This window comes from Hemitrygon akajei, chromosome 11 (assembly GCF_048418815.1).
Source record: "Hemitrygon akajei chromosome 11, sHemAka1.3, whole genome shotgun sequence".
NCBI lineage: Eukaryota > Metazoa > Chordata > Chondrichthyes > Myliobatiformes > Dasyatidae > Hemitrygon > Hemitrygon akajei.
The window spans coordinates 134,527,180-134,545,962 of NC_133134.1; the positions used below are offsets into that span (position 1 = coordinate 134,527,180).

Here is an 18,783-nt window from a genome sequence, read left to right on the forward strand (position 1 = left end):
CATCAACTATTTAATCATTTCCACATATGCTGCCTGCCATGCTGAGTTCCTCCAGCATATTGTGTGGGTTGCTGTCATTATCTTCTAGGTCTTTGTCAAATTGTCCTCAACCTCCTTTGTTCCATCCTTAAAATTATTAAATCTCACTGCACTGACTCAAGGACCTTCACATCCAGTGTTCTAGTTATGGCCTACCCAGAGTTTTATAATAGTTCAACAAAACTTCTCTGTTTTTGCATGCTGGGCCTTTATATATCCTTACTACTTATGAGTACCTGACCTACAGTAGTGTGCAGAAGCCTCAGGCACATAGATATAGCCAAAAATTTTTGCATAGTACTGTAGTAATTTTATCTATTGCATGAAATATGCAAGTGATGATAAACCTTATTCCGGTATGAGTCTCTATTGTTAACTGAGAGTACAAAGGGGGCAGGAAGAGGGGAATTGTTGGGAAAAGGGGAAGGAAGAGTGGAGGGAGCATGAAGCACCAGAGAGACATTCTTTAGTGATCAATAAACCAATTGTCAAATGACCTGGCCTGGTATCTCAGGGCTGGGTGTGTGTCTGCATCCATGCCACCTCTCATCCCTGGTGTTCCTTCACTACCACCAGCCCCACACCACTTCACTGCTGCATCCTCCCCATACCTGAACATGCTTTGCTCTCGCCAGATTTACAAACTCGCTTTCCACTCCACATTGACAAATACGGTATTGTGCAAAAGTCTTAGGCACTCTGTCTAGATATATATATGTGCCTGAGACCTTTACACAGTGCTGTATCAGCAGCCACACAAGTGAACAAGCATTTTGGAGATCTGGGATGAATTTTCTGGTTGCTGTAGAGCTGCAGGCATCTTCTGCCATCTGGGAAATTACTTCTTGGCTGCAGTTCTAACTTGCAAACTGTTTTGGGTTGCAAACAGTTCATCTGAACAGAGTCCTGTCATAACCTGAGGGCAACATGATCCTATGTGCTTTACTAGCTATTCTCCCAATATTTCCTTTCACCTTTATGGATCTATTCAGATTAACTACCAGGTCCCTCTGTTTCTAAATGCACTTTATAATTATGTCATTAAATCTTGATTACCTCTGCACATTCCTACTGCCAAAATGTATCACTTTGCACCGCTCTACTAAATTCCATTTGACTCATCTCCGCTGCTTCTACTAGTTTTATCGTGGCCTGTTGCGGTCAATTAGTTCTATTATCACCTAAAATTTGGTATCATTGGCAATTTTGGAAGTTTACCCTGTATTCTAATAACATTCATTCATATATAAAGCTGTTAGCTTTAACTCTAAATGACCTCCATACCATTTCCTTCTCTGGAAGACCAACATTTGCCTCATTGTTGTCTTTAAGCCAAGCTTTTATTCAGTCTACATTGATCTACCTGTTGAAAGTGTCTCAGTGTAATTGTACTGCCTTTTCTATGGTATTTTGTTACTTTCTTAAAATCAATATGAACAACTCCATAGAGCTTCCTTTATCAACCATTATAACATCCAATTAAATTAGTCATGCAATCTAACTTTTATAAATCAACTACAATTCCTTTGTTGATCCATATCTTGTCCCTGCCCAATTTTTTTTCCTGTTTTATCATAATCCTTCACCATGAGCTTATTAAATTTCCTAGTGTTGCCATGCACGATTAGGTACAGGTTTCTCGAGCAATCCGAAGGTAGAGCATTCCTATGAAACCATTTGTAAACCAAAATGTTGTAAAGCCAAGAATCAATTGCCATTAATTTATATAGGAAAAATTTTTGAGTGTTCCCAGACCCAAAAAAAACCTACCAAATCATACCAAATAACACATAAAACCTAAAATAACACCAACATTATAGTAAAAGCAGGAATGATATGATAAATATACACCCTATATAAAGTAGAAATACTGTATGTACGGTGTAGTTTCACTTATCAAAATCTGGAAGACAGCGAGCCAAAATCGATTTGGAGGAAAAAAAATTGGCATGTACACGCCTACACACGTGCACGCATACGTACGCATATGCGTGCGCATGTACACGCATGCGCAGACAACTACCCGCACAAGGCTTCACAATCATTGTAGTCTTTCTCGGGGTAAAGACACGTATAAAGCGGGCGTCTTTTTTTCGTAAAAGCGAAAATCCTCTTTGGTTAGCAAAAACAGGTACTAATGTAGGTGTTTCGTAACAGCCCACTGTCATAAAGCGAACGTTCAAAAAGTGAGGGTCACCTGCACACATCACCTTTGTAGTCCAAAGATCCCCACTTCACTTCCTACCAGCTAGCAGATGATTTTATATTGACTGTCACTCTATTCTCAGAATTCTTTGCTGTTTAGTTTGTTTAATAACATTCGGTTTCTTCACTTCATCTAACGAGTAGCAGTTTCATATCCCACCTTTTATGGGAATGTACCTAGGCTATACACTAGACATCTAGTCAAAGATCTATTATTATTCTTCCAATCAATTTTATCCTGCCTTAGTCCCCTCTAATGCTATTGAAATTCAGGAGTTATGTTTACCCTTCTCTGTTAATAATCTAAACTTTGTGATACAATGTTTAAATTGATTTGCAAGTTCTCCCACCGATATTTGATCCACTTGACTCAGTTCATTTCCACCACCAGATCCAGCAGTGAATGTTGATTTGTTCGGCTGTAGACAAAGTGGTCAAAGTTCTTTTGAATACATTTTTGGAATTATTTCCATTACATCTTTATTATCAACTCAATTGATATTTAAGGAATGTCAACACAGTTGTATTTAGAGATTTCCCTACTGACTTAATCCTCTATTTTCCTCTCTGTTTGGAGACCTGCAGAATTCCTGTAGCTCTTCAAATCATAATAATTTTTTTTACCTTATTTATTTCCTTGAAGTCATCCTGTCTTATCAAAGCTGCAATGTCATGCCTAATTGGTATTATTGCTACACTTGGCTCTTCCTTTTCTGTCCTTTTTCTTTCATATTCAATATTTGCCACTTTTCTGTTACTGCCATTGTAGTACTGGCATAGTTAGGCTGCATTAGTCAACTTTACAAACAAAGATTATATTTGGTGTGGTCTTATTTTGAATTATAAATTTATGAACTTTTGAAGAAAACATGGTGAAAGCTACTGATTCAGTAGTTAAAATTATCTTTGCCTCATCACCTCTGTTAACACTTACCTTTTTTTAACCATTTAGACCAAAGGTGTGCGTACTTGGATCAAGAGACCAGCTCTGTATCCATCCTGAAGTAATGAAACTGGAAAGCAATCATGCAAAGGTAAAACCAAGCAATTCAGTTGATTTCCATGTGTGCATTCACCTTGTACTTTAACTTTACTGGCTTTTGTTTTGCAAATTGTAAAGAGAGCCCAAATAATTTGAGATATTGCATTATAACACGTAAGTAAGAAGAGATAAGAAAAAATGCTTACTCAGAAAAAAATAATATTTTTGTTACTGTTAAATCATCTTAATAGAATTTTTAACTTTAAGAATGGAATAATGTTTACAGGTAGTCCCTGAGTTACGAACGTCCGACTTGCGGACAACTCATACTTATGAACCGAGGAAGGAGAGCGCAGTCCGCCATTTAAAGTCAGATCGCAACGCTGTCCGCCATTTTAAGTTGTTGCCGTTGACACTGTGTTGAGTGTTTAACTTTGTATTTGGCTTAAATTTTTCTTAGCAAGATTCACCCTGACCCTGCCCCCCCCCCGTTCCGGTCGGTTGGTGACGCAGTGAATTCAATGCCAGGCTGGAGAACAGAGGTTCCCGAGTTCGATTTAGTGACAGACTGCTCCCGTGCTGGGTTGATGTTGATCCAGTGACTCCCATACCATCCGTGCTCGGTTGATGTCAAGCTCGCAACTTGACCTCGTTAAAAAAAAAACTGCCATCTCCAGTTTAAATTTCCACGCGGAATATTGTGGATGATTAAATACCCAAACCCAGCACAGTCCCCACTTGTCCCATTTAGCCTGTCTCAATGTGGTGGTCCTTAGGACCCAGCGAACCTCGGGAGCCGGTAAAGATCAGGAGCCACCACCCGTAGTGTTTCTGTTCCATTGAAGCAATCGCGATTGAAAATAAAGTGGAAATAATAAAGCGTTTGGAAAGAGGTGAAACACCATCGGTCATTGGAAAAGCGTTAGGCTACAGTTGATCAATGATCGGAAAAATTTTAAAGGATAACGGATAAAGTGAGAATAATGGAGCATGTGAATGGAGCTGCCATGATGAAAGCTACAATTATTACTAAGCAACGCAGTGGTTTAATTATTGGAATACAAAAGTTTCTTAAGTGTTTTATATGCATAGAAAGGTAAAATATATGCTATAAACTAAGACAAACGTGACTAACTGACGATAAATAATACCGGATGTACTTGTTCCGCTATACGAACAAATCCGACTTAAAGACGGACCCAGGAATGGAACTTTTACGTAACCCGGGAACTGCCGGGTACATTACACAATCAGTTCCCCATTAATTAGAAGAAGCCAAGCTGCTAGTCATGTAGTTTAAAAGGCCAGTGGTTCCTTCCCATTGATTATAGAAGACAATTCATTAGTCATATAGCTTTGAGGGCTAAGGATCATCCTTACACGCAACATCCATGTTTATCAGTTCTTCATTATTAACAGGACTTATTACACCTGTGTGTTATCAGTTCTTCATTTCTAACAGGACTTATTGCTAATTAGTATGAGTAGGCAGACAGACCCCATTTTCTTCTTAGCCTGCTATCCTCATGATTTGGTTAATCTTTAATTCTCAGGCTTTATTTTCTTCCACGGAGTCAAAGAATCATAGAATGCTAAAGCACAGGAAAAGACCCTTAGGCCATCTAGCTCATGCCAAGCTATTAATTTGGCTAGTCCCATCAACCTGCACCCAGACCTCACATACACCTCACATCCATGTACCTCTGCAAATTTCCCTTAAATGCTGAAATCAGACCTGTATCTACCATTTCAACTGGCAGCTCGTTCCACACTCTCAACACCCTTAGAGTGAAGAAGATCCCCCCCTCATGTTCCCCTTAAATATTTCAGCTTATACCTTTAACTAGGACCTGTAGTTCTAGTCTCATCCAACCTGATTTATCTATACATCTCATAAATTCTATACCTCGATCATATCTCCACTCAATCTTCTACGCTCTAGGGAATAAAGTCCTAACCTATTCAACCTTTCCCTATAACTCAGGTCCTGCACCATCCTTGTAAATTTTCTCTACACTCTTTCAATCTTATTGGTGTCGTTCCTGAAGGTTGATGTCTTTCCTGTACATAGATGATCAAAACTACTCACAGTACTCTGAATTAGGCCTCGCCAACATCTTGTACAACTGAAGTATAACATCCCAACTTCTGTATTCAATAAACACACACACAGTGCTGGAGGATCTCAGCAGGCCAGGCAGCATCTATGGAAAGAGTACTGTCAACATTTTGGGCTGAAACACTTCGGTAGGATTTCAGTACTTTGATTTATGAAGATCAATGTGCCAAAAGTTTTCTTTATGACCCTATCTACCTGTGATGGTGTTCCCAAGAAATTATGGATCTGTATTCCCAAATCCCTCTGTTCCGCTGCATTCCTCAATGTCCTGCTGTACATCATGTAAACCCTACCCTGGTTTGTCCTTCCAGAGTGCAGCACCTCACACTTGTCTGCATTAAATTCCATCTGCCAGTTCTCGGCCTATTTTTGTAGCTGGTCCAGATTAACTTTGCTGGCCTTCCTCAGTGTCCAGTACACTCCCAATCTTGGTGTCATCTGCAAATCTACTGATCCAGTTTATTACATTATCATCCAAATAGTTGGTATAGATGACAAACAACAACATACCCAGCACCAATCTGTGCAGCGCACCACCAGTCACAGGCCTCCACTCAGAGAGTCAACCACTTACTATCACTCTCTGGCATCTCCCACAAAGCCAATGTCTAATCCAATTCACTACCTCATCTTGACTGCTAGGCATCTGAACCTTCTTGACCAAACTCCCATGTGGGATCTTGTTGAAGACCTTGCTAATCTCCATGTAGATAACATCCACTGCTTTGCCTTCATCTACTTCCTTGGTAACTTTCTCGAAAAACTCTGTAAGGTTTGTTAGACACAACCTACGAAGCACAAAGCCACATAGACTATACCTAAGATGAGGAAATCTGCAGATGCTGAAAATTCAAACAACACACACAAAATGCTGGTGGAACGCAGCAGGCCAAGCAGCATCTATAGGAAGAAGCACTGTCGACGTTTCGGGCCGAGACCCTTCGTCAGGACACCTGACTATGAGTCCTGACTAAGGGTCTCAGCCCAAAACGTCGACAGTGCTTCTTCCTATAGATGCTGCCTGGCCTGCTGCGTTCCACCAACATTTTGTGTATGTTGCTAGACTATCCCTAATCAGTCCTTGTCTGTCTTAAATGCTTATACATCCGTCCCTTAGAATACCTTCCAGTAGTTAACCCAATTTAAGTGTTTTGTCAAAAACCACCATAATACAAAATTACTTGGGTGATAACACACTGTATTGTGTATTTTTCGGGCTAAATAGCAATAATAACAGACTGAGAAAAAGCAGCAGTCTCTTAGGCTTCATAAAATTTGCACTGATAAATACAGGGATGTTGCCTTTCAATATGTAATATGCAATATTATGGACAAAATATTGTGGTTTGAATTTTGTTAATTTAAAAATAAGTGATATTCTTTTGATCTGACCAACAAGTAAATATCCTTGTAATGTAAATCCATATAGAGTTTAAATTAATAATCACTGTACATGTCTCTGTTAAATTAGGTTAATTTCTACCTGTTTATTATTAATATTTTTATTTAATTGTAACATAGTTTTAAGAGATAATTCTATTTAATATTGAAGCAATATAAACCAGAAATTAAATAGATGTGTGTTTTACTCATGTGTGTGTTCTTACTGAATTTTTTTTTCATTCTTGGTGCATGTTGTCAGAAACTAGTACTCTCAATCTGTAGAGTCAAGCCATATCTAGACTGCTGTTGTGATTTGCTGCAATTCCTATTTACTGCTTTTGGTCCTCACTGTGGTTACTTATAGTCTGAAGTGAGATCTTCAATTCAAGAAAGTTGTAAAGAACAGAATAAGCTACTTTGCTCTGTAATTCAATAAGACCTTAACGATCTAATTGTCATCTTAACTCCACATTCAGGCCTATCCCTGATTACCATCCACTCCTGTCGTTGTCAAGAGTCTTTTTACTTATGGCTTAGAAAATTTTAAGCTCTTCTACTTCTGTTGCCTTTTGAGGAACCTTCTAAAATTTCAAGGGAAAAGAAAATTTCCTGGTCATTGTCATTAATGGGAAGCTCCCCATTTTTAAACAGTGATCCCTAATTGTATATTCTCCCATGTGAGAAAACATAGTCTTCTCATCCACACTTAAAGACCATTCAATATTTGAATTCTTCATCTTGTCCAATTATTTCTTATCTTGTTGAATGCTGCTGTTATTTATATTCATTTTAAATTCCTTGTTAGCAAATGAAACATGCTAATTTCATTTAGATTAAGTGAGTTCAATAATTAATGGAAAAATGTACTTAATAAGTGCAAAAGCAGCTTGAAAATTAGTAGTGCCACCTAGTTTCACAGGTGTGGAATTTCTTAACCTTTCATCAGCAGGTATTTTTTGCAAAACCACTTCCAGAAAAATCTCAAACAAGAGAAAATCTCCTGCTGAAGGGTCTTGGCTTGAAACATTGACTGTATTCTTTTCCATAGATGCTGCCTGGCCTGCTGAGTTCCTCCAGCATTTCGTGTGTTCAGAGAAATCTCCTGTACAAAACATTGTAGAATTACATGAGGATCTAAAGGAGAATCAGATTCACTGTTCCATTCAATTCAGGATGACATAATTTGCCCTCAAAATTCGTCCTTGAACTCTAATGTGGTGGAAACCATAAAAATTAGCCAGAAATGGGTTACAAACCTCAAGTTTAGATTTGGCTAATTGATTCTCTTTTGTTCTATTTAATGCACATAATATGGATTCCCTTGTTGATTCATAGATATGACTTGTACTGATCAAGAAGTTCAGGAGTTTGTAGTCTGACTGTGCATTAATTTCTCAGTTTCTTTACCCAGCTCTACTGATAACATTGGTGTAAGCATTTTCTGAGTTATAGAGACTAAATGGAATTGTTCAATATTGTTAATTTTTTATGGGAAACAAATTGTACAGTATTTTCATGCACACAGTACATTAATTTGAGAGTTTTTAATTTCCAGGTCCATATGTGTCGAGCAAAAACATCCTCACATACCTGCCACTTCTATAACAATGTTGAGGGTAAGAGCAAAATTCTAATTTTGAGATTTGTATACACTCCTTGCCAGCTTATTCCTTAACTACACATCCTACAAGAAGCAACAGCCTAGCTGCTGTTTGATTTTGAACGGACCTTCCTCCATTGCTGGGATCTTTTTTTTTTGCATTCCAAAAAATAATTTTATGATTAAAGAAGCAAATTGATTGCATTAAAATATGTAGTGGAAAAGGCAAAAGAGAAAAATACTTAGGAAAAGGAATAAGAAAAACGAAAAATACTTTATTGGGAAACAAGGCCTATTAATTGATTGGTGTAATGAAAACAAGATATTTACTGGGAAGAAATTAACAAGATAAAGTTCTGATTAGTTAAGACAAAGAGCACTAAGCTGGTAAAAATTGAAGTTTGGATATCCCTTGAAAGGTTGAGTTCATCGACTTTGAGATGTTCTGCTATTTCCTCTGCCATGGATTTCTTCTAGCTGGTAGCAGATAATTTCTGTTTCTCAAGATTCTGTTCTAAACTCTCTTATTTTTTTCCCCAACACCTGTTTTTAGTCCTCCTTATTTTTACCAGTATCCTATTTGTCACTCCCAGGATAATGCTATGATGTACATCATCCATGTGTCCTTTCTGAGGAAGTTTCTTGCTGACATTTTTAGTTCATTGTCATTGCACTCCTTTTCTTGCTATTTTCTCTGTGCATTCCAACTTGTTGCTGTGAAATAAATGGTCATTTATACGAAGAGTAGCAAAGCAAAGTGTATTAAATGTGTAAATTGTGATACATTGCTTTGACATTTCTGCTCTTCTTACATTTAGGTAACAGTTTTAAAACTTTGCTGAAATCTTACAATTGAAGCATCTTTCAATGAACAAGTCAAAAAAAGAGTACCTAAATTGCTACAGGCAAAATATTAATTAAATTAAAATGCCAGATTGAAACAATTTATAAATGACGGTAAATAATCTAAACACATACAGTCTTGTAGATGCTATTGGAAAGAATATCTAAGAGATTGAAAGAATACTTCTTCACACTTCTGCCTAATTTATGTCATTGCACTCAATAGGATAAATGAATTGGACTTGCTGTTGTTTGTAGGTTTGTCTCATTTTGTTCCTCTACTTCTGGTTATTTCAAAATGATGAAATTATTTCATCAAACCCCAATTTTTTAAAGCTTTGTGAAGATTTATTTCATTAGATTTTCATCTGGTATTCATGAAGCATAATAATATCGTTACGAACCCCGTAACTGGGTCATTTACCAGCAAAGATAGAGAGGTCCAGTGAAGTCTGATGGTACTATTTTTAACAGTATTTATTGGTAAAAATACACAAAAATAATATCAATGCAAACATACAGATAATATACATTGTCAATACTAACTCTAAAAGTGTGGGTATAATAATAATCAATAAGAAATAAGCTCTATAGTTGTCTAGGGGATAATGTATTGTCTGATGGAAATATAAAAGTCACTTTAGTTCATTCAGGCTGCAGCTTTTGGTTGGAGTCAAGAGAGGGATTTTTGAAACTTGCCAGCTTTTCCTTTTTATGATGTCGATCCTTCGAAATTTCGTTGGTGGTGGTCTCTTCTTTAGCTAAACCGTCTTCCGTGGTAAGGCCCGCCAATTCCGAGGCAACTGGAAAAGGACGCACGCGGGCCCCCCACCGGCTGTCGCTATTAAACGCTGGCACGGGATTTCTAGCGTTTCTCCTGGTGCGTCTGAAGGGGTTGTTCCCCAGACCCTCTTTTATCCTTACTCACGGGGTCTCAGATGTCAATCAGGTTGGGATGATGCAATCCCTCAACCAGCCCACTCTGGTCATTCCCTGAGGGCTTCAATGAATAGTACAGTACTCAATACACAATTCCGTCTCCAAGAGACAATGGCCGGTATCCGTGGCTTTGTCTTTCTGAGGGCAGGACACACATTCCAAACCCTTGAGGATTCTCTCTCTCATTTCCTGGGTCCCCAGACCTGAATTAATAGCGATCTTGCGATTCTCAAAAAGGAGGGGGCTACTTTGTACCCTTCGGCCCCTCAGAGTTGTGGCACATTCGTAACAATATGATTAGTGCAACGTGTATCACCTTAAGGATTTCCCATATGTTTCAGAAAAGAGTACTGAAAAAGAATTTTCAGAGTCCATTCTTGATGTAGAAGATCTTGTTAAAAGTGGCAACAAGCACAGGTATGATTTGTTAATTGCAGTAAAATTTTAAAATTATGTTCCTTTTGGATAACATGTACTGGATAACGTGTGTCAGGATAATTAATTCTTGAGAAATGTTGCAATATAGAGCAAAAGTGAAAGGGTAACACAGTGGTATAGTTGGAAAAGTGAAAGGGTAACACAGTGGTATAGTTGGAAAAGTGAAAGGGTAACACACTGGTATAGTTGGAAAAGTCTGTATGTTCTCCTTGTGACTGGGGTTTCCTCCAGGTCACAGAGTAAGTCAGCATTGAAACAGGTCCTTCTCCACAACTTGTCCATTGTGACTGTAGTGCCCATCAACCCTCCAGGTCACACAGTAAGTCAGCATTGAAACAGGCCCTTCTCCACAACTCGTCCATTGCGACTGTGGTGCCCATAAAGCTAGTCCCATTTGCTTGCATTTAGCCCATATCTCTAAACTCCTCCTGTCCATTTATTTATGAAATGTCTTTTGAACGTTGTTATTGTATCTGACTCCACCACTTTTCTCTGGCAGCTCATATCATATATACATCACCCTCAGGCCCCTTTTAAATCATTCACGTCTCACCTTCAACCTAAGCCCTTTATTTTTAGTACCTTTTTCCTAGGGAATAACTGTATGTGCCCTGTCCATGTCCTTTGTGATCTCATCCTTCTCTGTAAGATCAATGTTCAATCTCCTATACTCCAGGGAATAAAGTCCACGCCTGTCCAGCCTACAACTCAGGTCTTTGAGTTCTGACAGTGTCCTTGGAAATCTTTATTCTTTTTCCAGCTCAATAATATTTTCCTTATTATAGGGTGACTTACGTACTAGACATTTTGCAGTTTCTTCCCACATCACTAAGATATGCAGGTTGATTATTTTATTTGATACGAGAAGGTGCCCCTTCTGTATAGGGGAGTGGTAAATTCTGGGTAGAGATGGGCAAAATGAGAAATTCTGGAGAAAGTAAGAGAATGGGGTGAGATTATGGTAACATTCAAAAGAGGAGGATGAAAATATTGAAATTAAGCCATTGTTCTTCTGGGGACTAATATTCAACAGCTAGTGCAAGAATAATATTAAATTGAAGTTGGGGTTAAATAGGATGTAGCAGCAAAGGGCGTAGGATGGGAAGCAGCCCAGGAGCATGCTGGAGGAGTTTAGAGATAAGACTAGGGCAAGTTTTGCAAGCAGAAGATGAACTGAAGTTGAATAATGTCATATGGAGATAATGAAGTCATATGATCATGGGATCAAAGAAGTTGCCAAGATTGCAAACAATTTATAACCTCTGACATAGGTAGAATTAGTAGGGATAGAGTTTGTGGCAGAGATCAAGGATAGTAGATTGTGCCAATCTTATGTTCATATTGGGTGTTTCGATACATTCAGTTTTGAATATCAAATGAGCACCACAACAAAGTGGATCAGGTGGTTAAGGAAAATGCTACTGCCAGCATACAAATTTTTTAATTGGGTTATCACAGGGCACGATAATTTGAGATATGAGGGATGGCAGTGATTTGGGGGTAAAACTAGAGGGTTATTTCTTATCTGATCAGACAGGGTGGGACACCTGTGTTGTGAATTTTAATAATTCTTCAAAATTCTCTTTGAGTGAAGGGATGCTGCCTGAGATTATGGAATGTGTGGGAAAGGATTTGACTGGATTAGTATGGATAAGTAATGATAGTAGGGACAAATACAAAAGGGGATTGGGGCACTTTAAGGAAAATGAAGTTTATAGCTCTAGCCCAAAAAATGAATTTTATTTTGCTATACAACAGATGGCTATGGTATTGGCCATAGAATACTTACCTTTGTTCAACATTTGTGGATTCCTGTTTAATTTTTGTTAATTTTCTTTAATTTAATTTTAGTGAAAGGCATAGTATTATTTTTACTTTCATATTTTATAAAGTTAGGAATAACATCAAACTGCACACTAAGTACCAGAAAATGATACCAAAAAAATTCTGCTGACCAGTAAAGGGAAATAAGTACAGTGTTTTTAAGAAATACACTTGTTTATTTCTTAAGTGTATTAAGAAGTGCAATAAAATACAAAAAAATAGAAAATGCTTGAAGCACTCAGCAGTTACTCAACATTTGTAGAAAAAGGGAATTTTGATTTCTTAAATTGGAGGATATTTATTAGAACCAGTTGCATGAATAGTGTTTATTATGCTTTTGAACAAACATTAAATCATTGCATTGTATGATGAAGGCAAATTTTCATATAAAGATAACACCGAAATAAAATGGAGTAATGTTTATATGATACTTTGTTTTAAGTTTATAATGGGTTTGTAAGTATTATTGTTAACTATTTATAGTGCGAAAGTATCATCAGCTGTAATGTCATTTACCAGTATACATAAACGTGGAACTCTCATAAATGACTATTGAAACTTTCAAGTATTACTAAATTTCAACTTTGTTGCAAGTAGCTGAGATGAAGCTCAGCTTGCACAAGATGGGTAGCTGAGGACGAAGCATCTGTTTAATAACAGATCTTTAAAAATTGTAAATAATTTACAGTAGAATGACAAATCATCCCACAACATTTTCACTTGCCCAAACACACAGATCTCCAAGTACCTGTAATTAGTAATTTTCATAATGGAAAGCTATCAGGATGATGGAAATAGCTCTGCAAGGTTTTATGAATTATAGATCAGATGAACAAAGTGTATTTGAGAGGAGAAGCGATTAATGTTTTCTATCCACTTTGTTTATCTAGGCACAAAAATTATTACAATATTAGTATTTCAATAGTTATTTAAAACAAGTTTAACACTTAAGTTTTGTCAAGCGCACTCTTACATTAATTAGAATTTCCACGTGGAACTGTACTTGCATCCTGCTTGATTTTGTCTTTAAACAGAGTTTGTCCTTACTATTTGTCTCGAGCATTGAAGCAGGGCGCTGAAATAATCTTCATGCCATACAACTACTTACTTGATCCAAAGGTATTGTTCAAGAAGATTTCCTTTATTTAATAGTCATGGTACTGACATAATATGTGTCATATTGACATGACATCTAGTGAAAAAGGATTTAATGCTTTTCAGTCCTATATGATGAATAAACGCTTCTCAGGCCTACAGCCTGGTGCAGGTATCGATTTTAACCAATGTTTCAATGACAAGCTCTGCCATCTTCATCTAGAATGATGCCTGGGCATGTCTAGTCAGGTAGTATTTTTCCCCGTCGTCCATCCTTCCTGACTTTGGCACAAAACTACTGTACTGAGCCAATGACTTTTGGGACCGCCTGGTGAATGAAACTATTGGAATAAAACTAGAGGAAAAGAATTTTACCAAAGATGATGGTCTCGCTCTAAGTAAGAACTGGTATTCAATTGTAAACAAGCTGGGACAGCAGAAACCTGTATAGATGAGGACTAACCACACAAGAGGGATGGACGACAGGGGTATAAATACCACTGGACTAGACATGCTTAGGCATTAACCCCGATGAAGATGGCAGAGTTTGTCATCGAAGCGTTGGTTAAAATTGATACCTGTACCTGGCTGGAAGCCCAAGAAGAGTTTATTCATGATGTCTAGTAGTTTTGATATGTTAGAAGCTCTTAGTAAGAATGGTAAACTCTGGTATGAATAGATACAATATTCTTGGAAAATCCTATGATATATCAATAATGGATTTCAGAATTATTATTAAAATCATGATGTTGGAAAGCATTAAAAAGTATGAAAGATCATAAAATGTCATGTTATGCAAACATTTCCTTGATCCTTTTCATTTTCCTTAAAGAAATTGAGGAACACCATGCTAATAAATTGACACAATCCTTCAAATTTTCTGCTTAAGAATTGAAATTGCTTATCTTCCAAAAAAACTCAACTCACATTGGCACGATGTTGCATTATATGACAGGTGGTCTAGAGAACTATATTCTATGTGACAGTTCAGCTATTTAAAACTGTGTGTCTGTGATCAATTATGTGATCCTATCTCTGCAGTAGAATTTAATGCCCTGTATTTTGTGAGGAATTTCTGGCAATACTGTACAATTACACCAGAGAATGATGCTAGCAGTAGTGTCAGCATGTTCTGGATTTCCAGTCATATCAGCTTGAATACAGAATTCCCTCATTTGCTGACAATGAGCATACAAATTATGGGAAAAAGCAGACTTCTCAACCCTTCAAACCTATTATTACAGCCTGGAGTACCATTAAAAAAATTATATTTCATGCAGTCATTTTATAACAAGATGGTTTTGTAATACCAGAATTTCTTGTAGTTTTTTTTTAACCATAAAAACAATTTTAAAACCACATGACCTTCATGGGAACACTGAATTATTTACACTGACTTTGTGATATTTGCAGTGAACAGTGCAAAATTTTTAAAGTGGCTGTCATTTTGCTGCCATTACCACTGATCACCAGTCTGATATCATTACCTCTGTTAAATTTGAATTTGTATCTCATCTGATGTATTCTGTCGAGAGTCTTAATAATGTTGACATTTTGAAAAAGTCCGAAGAAATTTTTTTCTTTCTGCAGAGTTAAAGTTTCAGCTTGGAATTTTATAATGCTTAAATAGAAATTTTCCAATGCTTTCCAATTTTTCAATGCCATTATTTAAGTGACAAAATTGCTTTCATTATAGTCGTGAAATGTAAACGTAAATGGGTAAAGTGCATAAAGTGGAACATATTACCTTTTTAAATCTCTTCTTATTTAATTTTAACTTGAAAGAAGAAGTTTTACATCAAGTTACTCCACTTCAAGCTCTAATTTTGGTTCGAAATAAAAGTGCTATTGTAATGCAGGCAAATTATTTTTAATTTGAATTTTCTTATAGAAGAAGAAAATACTTCACCAATATGAATTCACTTACTTAAGTTATCGACATATCTTGTTTGGTTAACCTTTTGTACTTTTGCTCTGTAGAGTCGTAAAGCCCATGATTTAGACCTTCGTGGCACGATAGTTATTTTTGATGAAGCACATAATGTGGTAAGCACTTTTTCATTAGAAAATTGTTTTGCATAGTGTTTTCTTAATCTTAGTATTAAGGATGACTTATTTCCTCGGTGGTTTTGTGGGCTCTGAAATGACCAGTGTCGGAAATGCAGACTCTTCAACAGATGGAAGCTGGCTGGGCAAGTGAGTGGGCAGTTGTGAGTCAGTGAACTCCTTCCTCTATTTACTTAGGGTTTTTTATACTTCCACAATGTGTCTTCTATATTCTCGATACTAGCCCCCAAGAGCTTCATGCATGATTGGGGATGTTGCTGTTCTTCAAGCAAGCTTTAAGGAGATTATTGAAATTTTCTGTGTGTGGCCACCCACAACGTAGCTCAGAATAGAATGTCTACTTAAAAGTATGGCATCAGAATGCAAGCAGCATTTAGAAATGTTCTTAAAGAAAAACATTGCTACATATGTATAGTTTTTAATTAATTTAAGCTTCATATTCAATATAGTCATTTGGCTCATCAAAGCAATAGAATTTCACAAAATAATTGTGTATTGTCTGGCATTTTATCAAATCAGATTCAAAATGTTAGTAGAGGACTTGGTGTTCCGATCTGTGATGAAGTTTGTAATATCTTTTCATTATATGACATCTTTAGTAGTATACCTCAAGGTACTTATTGTAATCATTATCAAAACAAAATTTGACAACAAGCCATAGGAGATTATTAGAGAGGTAATTAAAAAGTTTGATTCAAGAAATGAGCATAAAGGATGGGAGAAGGTAAATAGATTTTACAAGGAATCTCTAATTTGGGACCTAGGCAGCCAAAAACCAGAGCACTAATGCTACAGCCTTGATTTTTTTTTATTTGGGATGAAGAAGGTCCCTATTTTTTTTAAAGTGCTGTTGTCTGCTATCTCACTGGAGTGTCCCTTTGCATCTTTGATGAGGTGAGCCTCATTACTTTGCAAAATTATTGTGGATGCATACATCTGCTTCATATTTTGTACTTGCAGTGCTTTGAGCAGCAGGTTCTGTAGAACAAATCAGTAGGAGAGCTTTAATAATTTACTTCTTTTACTTGCTGTGAGTAGTTCACTTTTCTTAGCTAGTATCTATTAATGGCACAATAATTATATTAGCTTTGTATAGTTCCATATCTCAATCAGTATTAGTTAACTACTGAATGATTGCAGGGTAATCAAGAAGGTGTGAAATGTGTAATAAAATTATAAAATTTGAATTTTAGTTTAGGTTTTATGTATCAAATTAAAACTGTATGTCTAATATTGTGTTTAATATCCTGTCGTCTCTTCAATAATTGATTATCTAGATCTGCCATCATACCCAACACCATGAAGTTTTGATTTATTAGACTCTTGGAGTAGTTAAACAATTGTTTCTGTTAAACACCCTAATTCCAGGAATGTAATGCTGAATTAGGTTGGGGAGAAATTTGTACTTTAGAATTGAGTGACATCAAAATAAAATAAACACTTTAAAAAATTTACCATTTGGGTTCATTTAGAACATCTTTTGATAGGGAAATTTATTGTACTGATGTTATGAAGATATTTTATAAAAGTAGAAGTATATATATGCAGTAGATTCTGATTAATTTGGACTATTGGTTAATTGGGGCAGTTGCTTATTTGAGACGAATCGTAAAGAACAAAAACTAATTGAGAAAATTGCTGGAAATCCTTTCATTTATTTCGGATACTACACCACTTAACTAGGGCAGGAGACGGTTGCCACAGTTTAAGAATAAGAGGTGGGCCATTTAGAATGGAGTTCAGGAAAAACGTTTTCACCCAGAGAGTTGTGGATCTATGGAATGCTCTGCCTCAGAAAGCAGTGGAGGCCAATTCTCTGGATGCTTTCAAGAAAGAGTTAGATAGAGCTCTTAAAGATAGCGGAGTATATCTGTGGAAGAATAAGCGCGCTAGGATTAATAAAATCCATCTCCAAAAATCTAAAAAAGAGGGTGGCATGGCTTTACCTAACTTTCGTTTATATTATTGGGCAGCTAATATACGCTGTGCTACCTTTTGGTCTTTCTTCCACGGCCAACCCGAGTGCCCTAATTGGGTGGCAATGGAGTTGAGCTCCACTAAAGAAGTATCTATCTCTGCACTTCTTGGCTCTGCACTCCCTAGTAGTCTGTCCAGATTAATAACTAATCCTCTTGTTAGACACACTTTGCGTATATGGGCTCAGTTTAGGAAATGCTATGGTTTCCATGGTTTTTCCGTTTCCAGCCCTGTCACACATAATCACCTTTTTTTTACCTACTACGTACGATTCAGCATTCCATGTTTGGTATAGGAAGGGCATTAGACATTTTGAAGATCTTTTCATTGATAATCGCTTCGCTTCTTTTCAGCAGCTCTCTGTTAAGTTCAATCTGTCCAATGCTCATTTTTTTAGATATCTCCAAATTAGACACTTTATTGCTCCTTTTATTCCTAACTTTCCTGACATGCCTGCGAAAAATGCTATGGACTTATTTCTTTCCATTAATCCACTAGGTAAAGGTTTAATATCAATTATTCGAGATAAATTAGCAGCCTTACGACAGGCCCCTGTGGATAAAATTAAAATGGCCTGGGAGCAGGATTTAAATACCTCCTTATCCGATGAGAGCTGGGACTTGATTCTCAAATCAGTTAACTCAACCTCTCTTTGTGCTCGCCATTGCCTTTTACAGTTTAAGATTGTTCATAGAGCCCATATGTCTAAATCTAAACTATCTCGATTCTACCCTAACATTAGTCCGCTCTGTGATAAATGCAAGAGGGGCGTGGCCTCTCTCATCCATATGTACTGGTTCTGTCCTAGCTTGGAGAAATTTTGGAAAGATGTCTTCACTACATTATCGTGTATTCTGAATCAGCACCTAGAACCAAACCCCTTAATTGCTTTGTTCGGTTTCTGGGGCGAGACAGATTTACGTCTGAGTCCGACCAAATGCCGAATATTATCCTTTGCCTCTCTCCTGGCTAGACGCTTGATCCTCCTTAGATGGAGAGATGTTGCCCCGCCCACTCATGCTCAATGGCTTAACGACATCATGGCCTGCTTGAACCTCGAAAAAATTCATTATTCAGTTCTTAATTCGGATCTAAAGTTCCATAAGGTCTGGGGACCTTTTATCGAGTACTTTCATAACCTTCCTCTTGACTAAGGTTTTTTTTTGGTTTTTTTTTCTTTTCGGTCCCTTGCTTTCAGCTCCCTTTTGTTTTCCCTGGTTGTAGACATTATTATCTTCTGTTGCTAAATGTATTCACAGTCTGGGAGTTTGA

At 37.0% G+C, this 18,783-nt stretch overlaps 1 protein-coding gene across 3 annotated transcripts in view; it reads left to right on the top strand.

The window, feature by feature from the left end:
* The window catches only part of rtel1 (regulator of telomere elongation helicase 1), a 169,053-nt gene that overhangs the window by 10,671 nt on the left and 139,599 nt on the right, over positions 1–18,783 (top strand). For all 3 annotated transcript variants that reach the window (XM_073061710.1, XM_073061713.1, XM_073061712.1), the window contains exons 5-9: positions 3,197–3,278; positions 8,284–8,344; positions 10,452–10,527; positions 13,407–13,491; positions 15,448–15,513. In XM_073061710.1, coding sequence (XP_072917811.1) covers positions 3,197–3,278; positions 8,284–8,344; positions 10,452–10,527; positions 13,407–13,491; positions 15,448–15,513 — 370 coding nt within the window. The remainder of the gene's footprint in view (positions 1–3,196; positions 3,279–8,283; positions 8,345–10,451; positions 10,528–13,406; positions 13,492–15,447; positions 15,514–18,783) is intronic.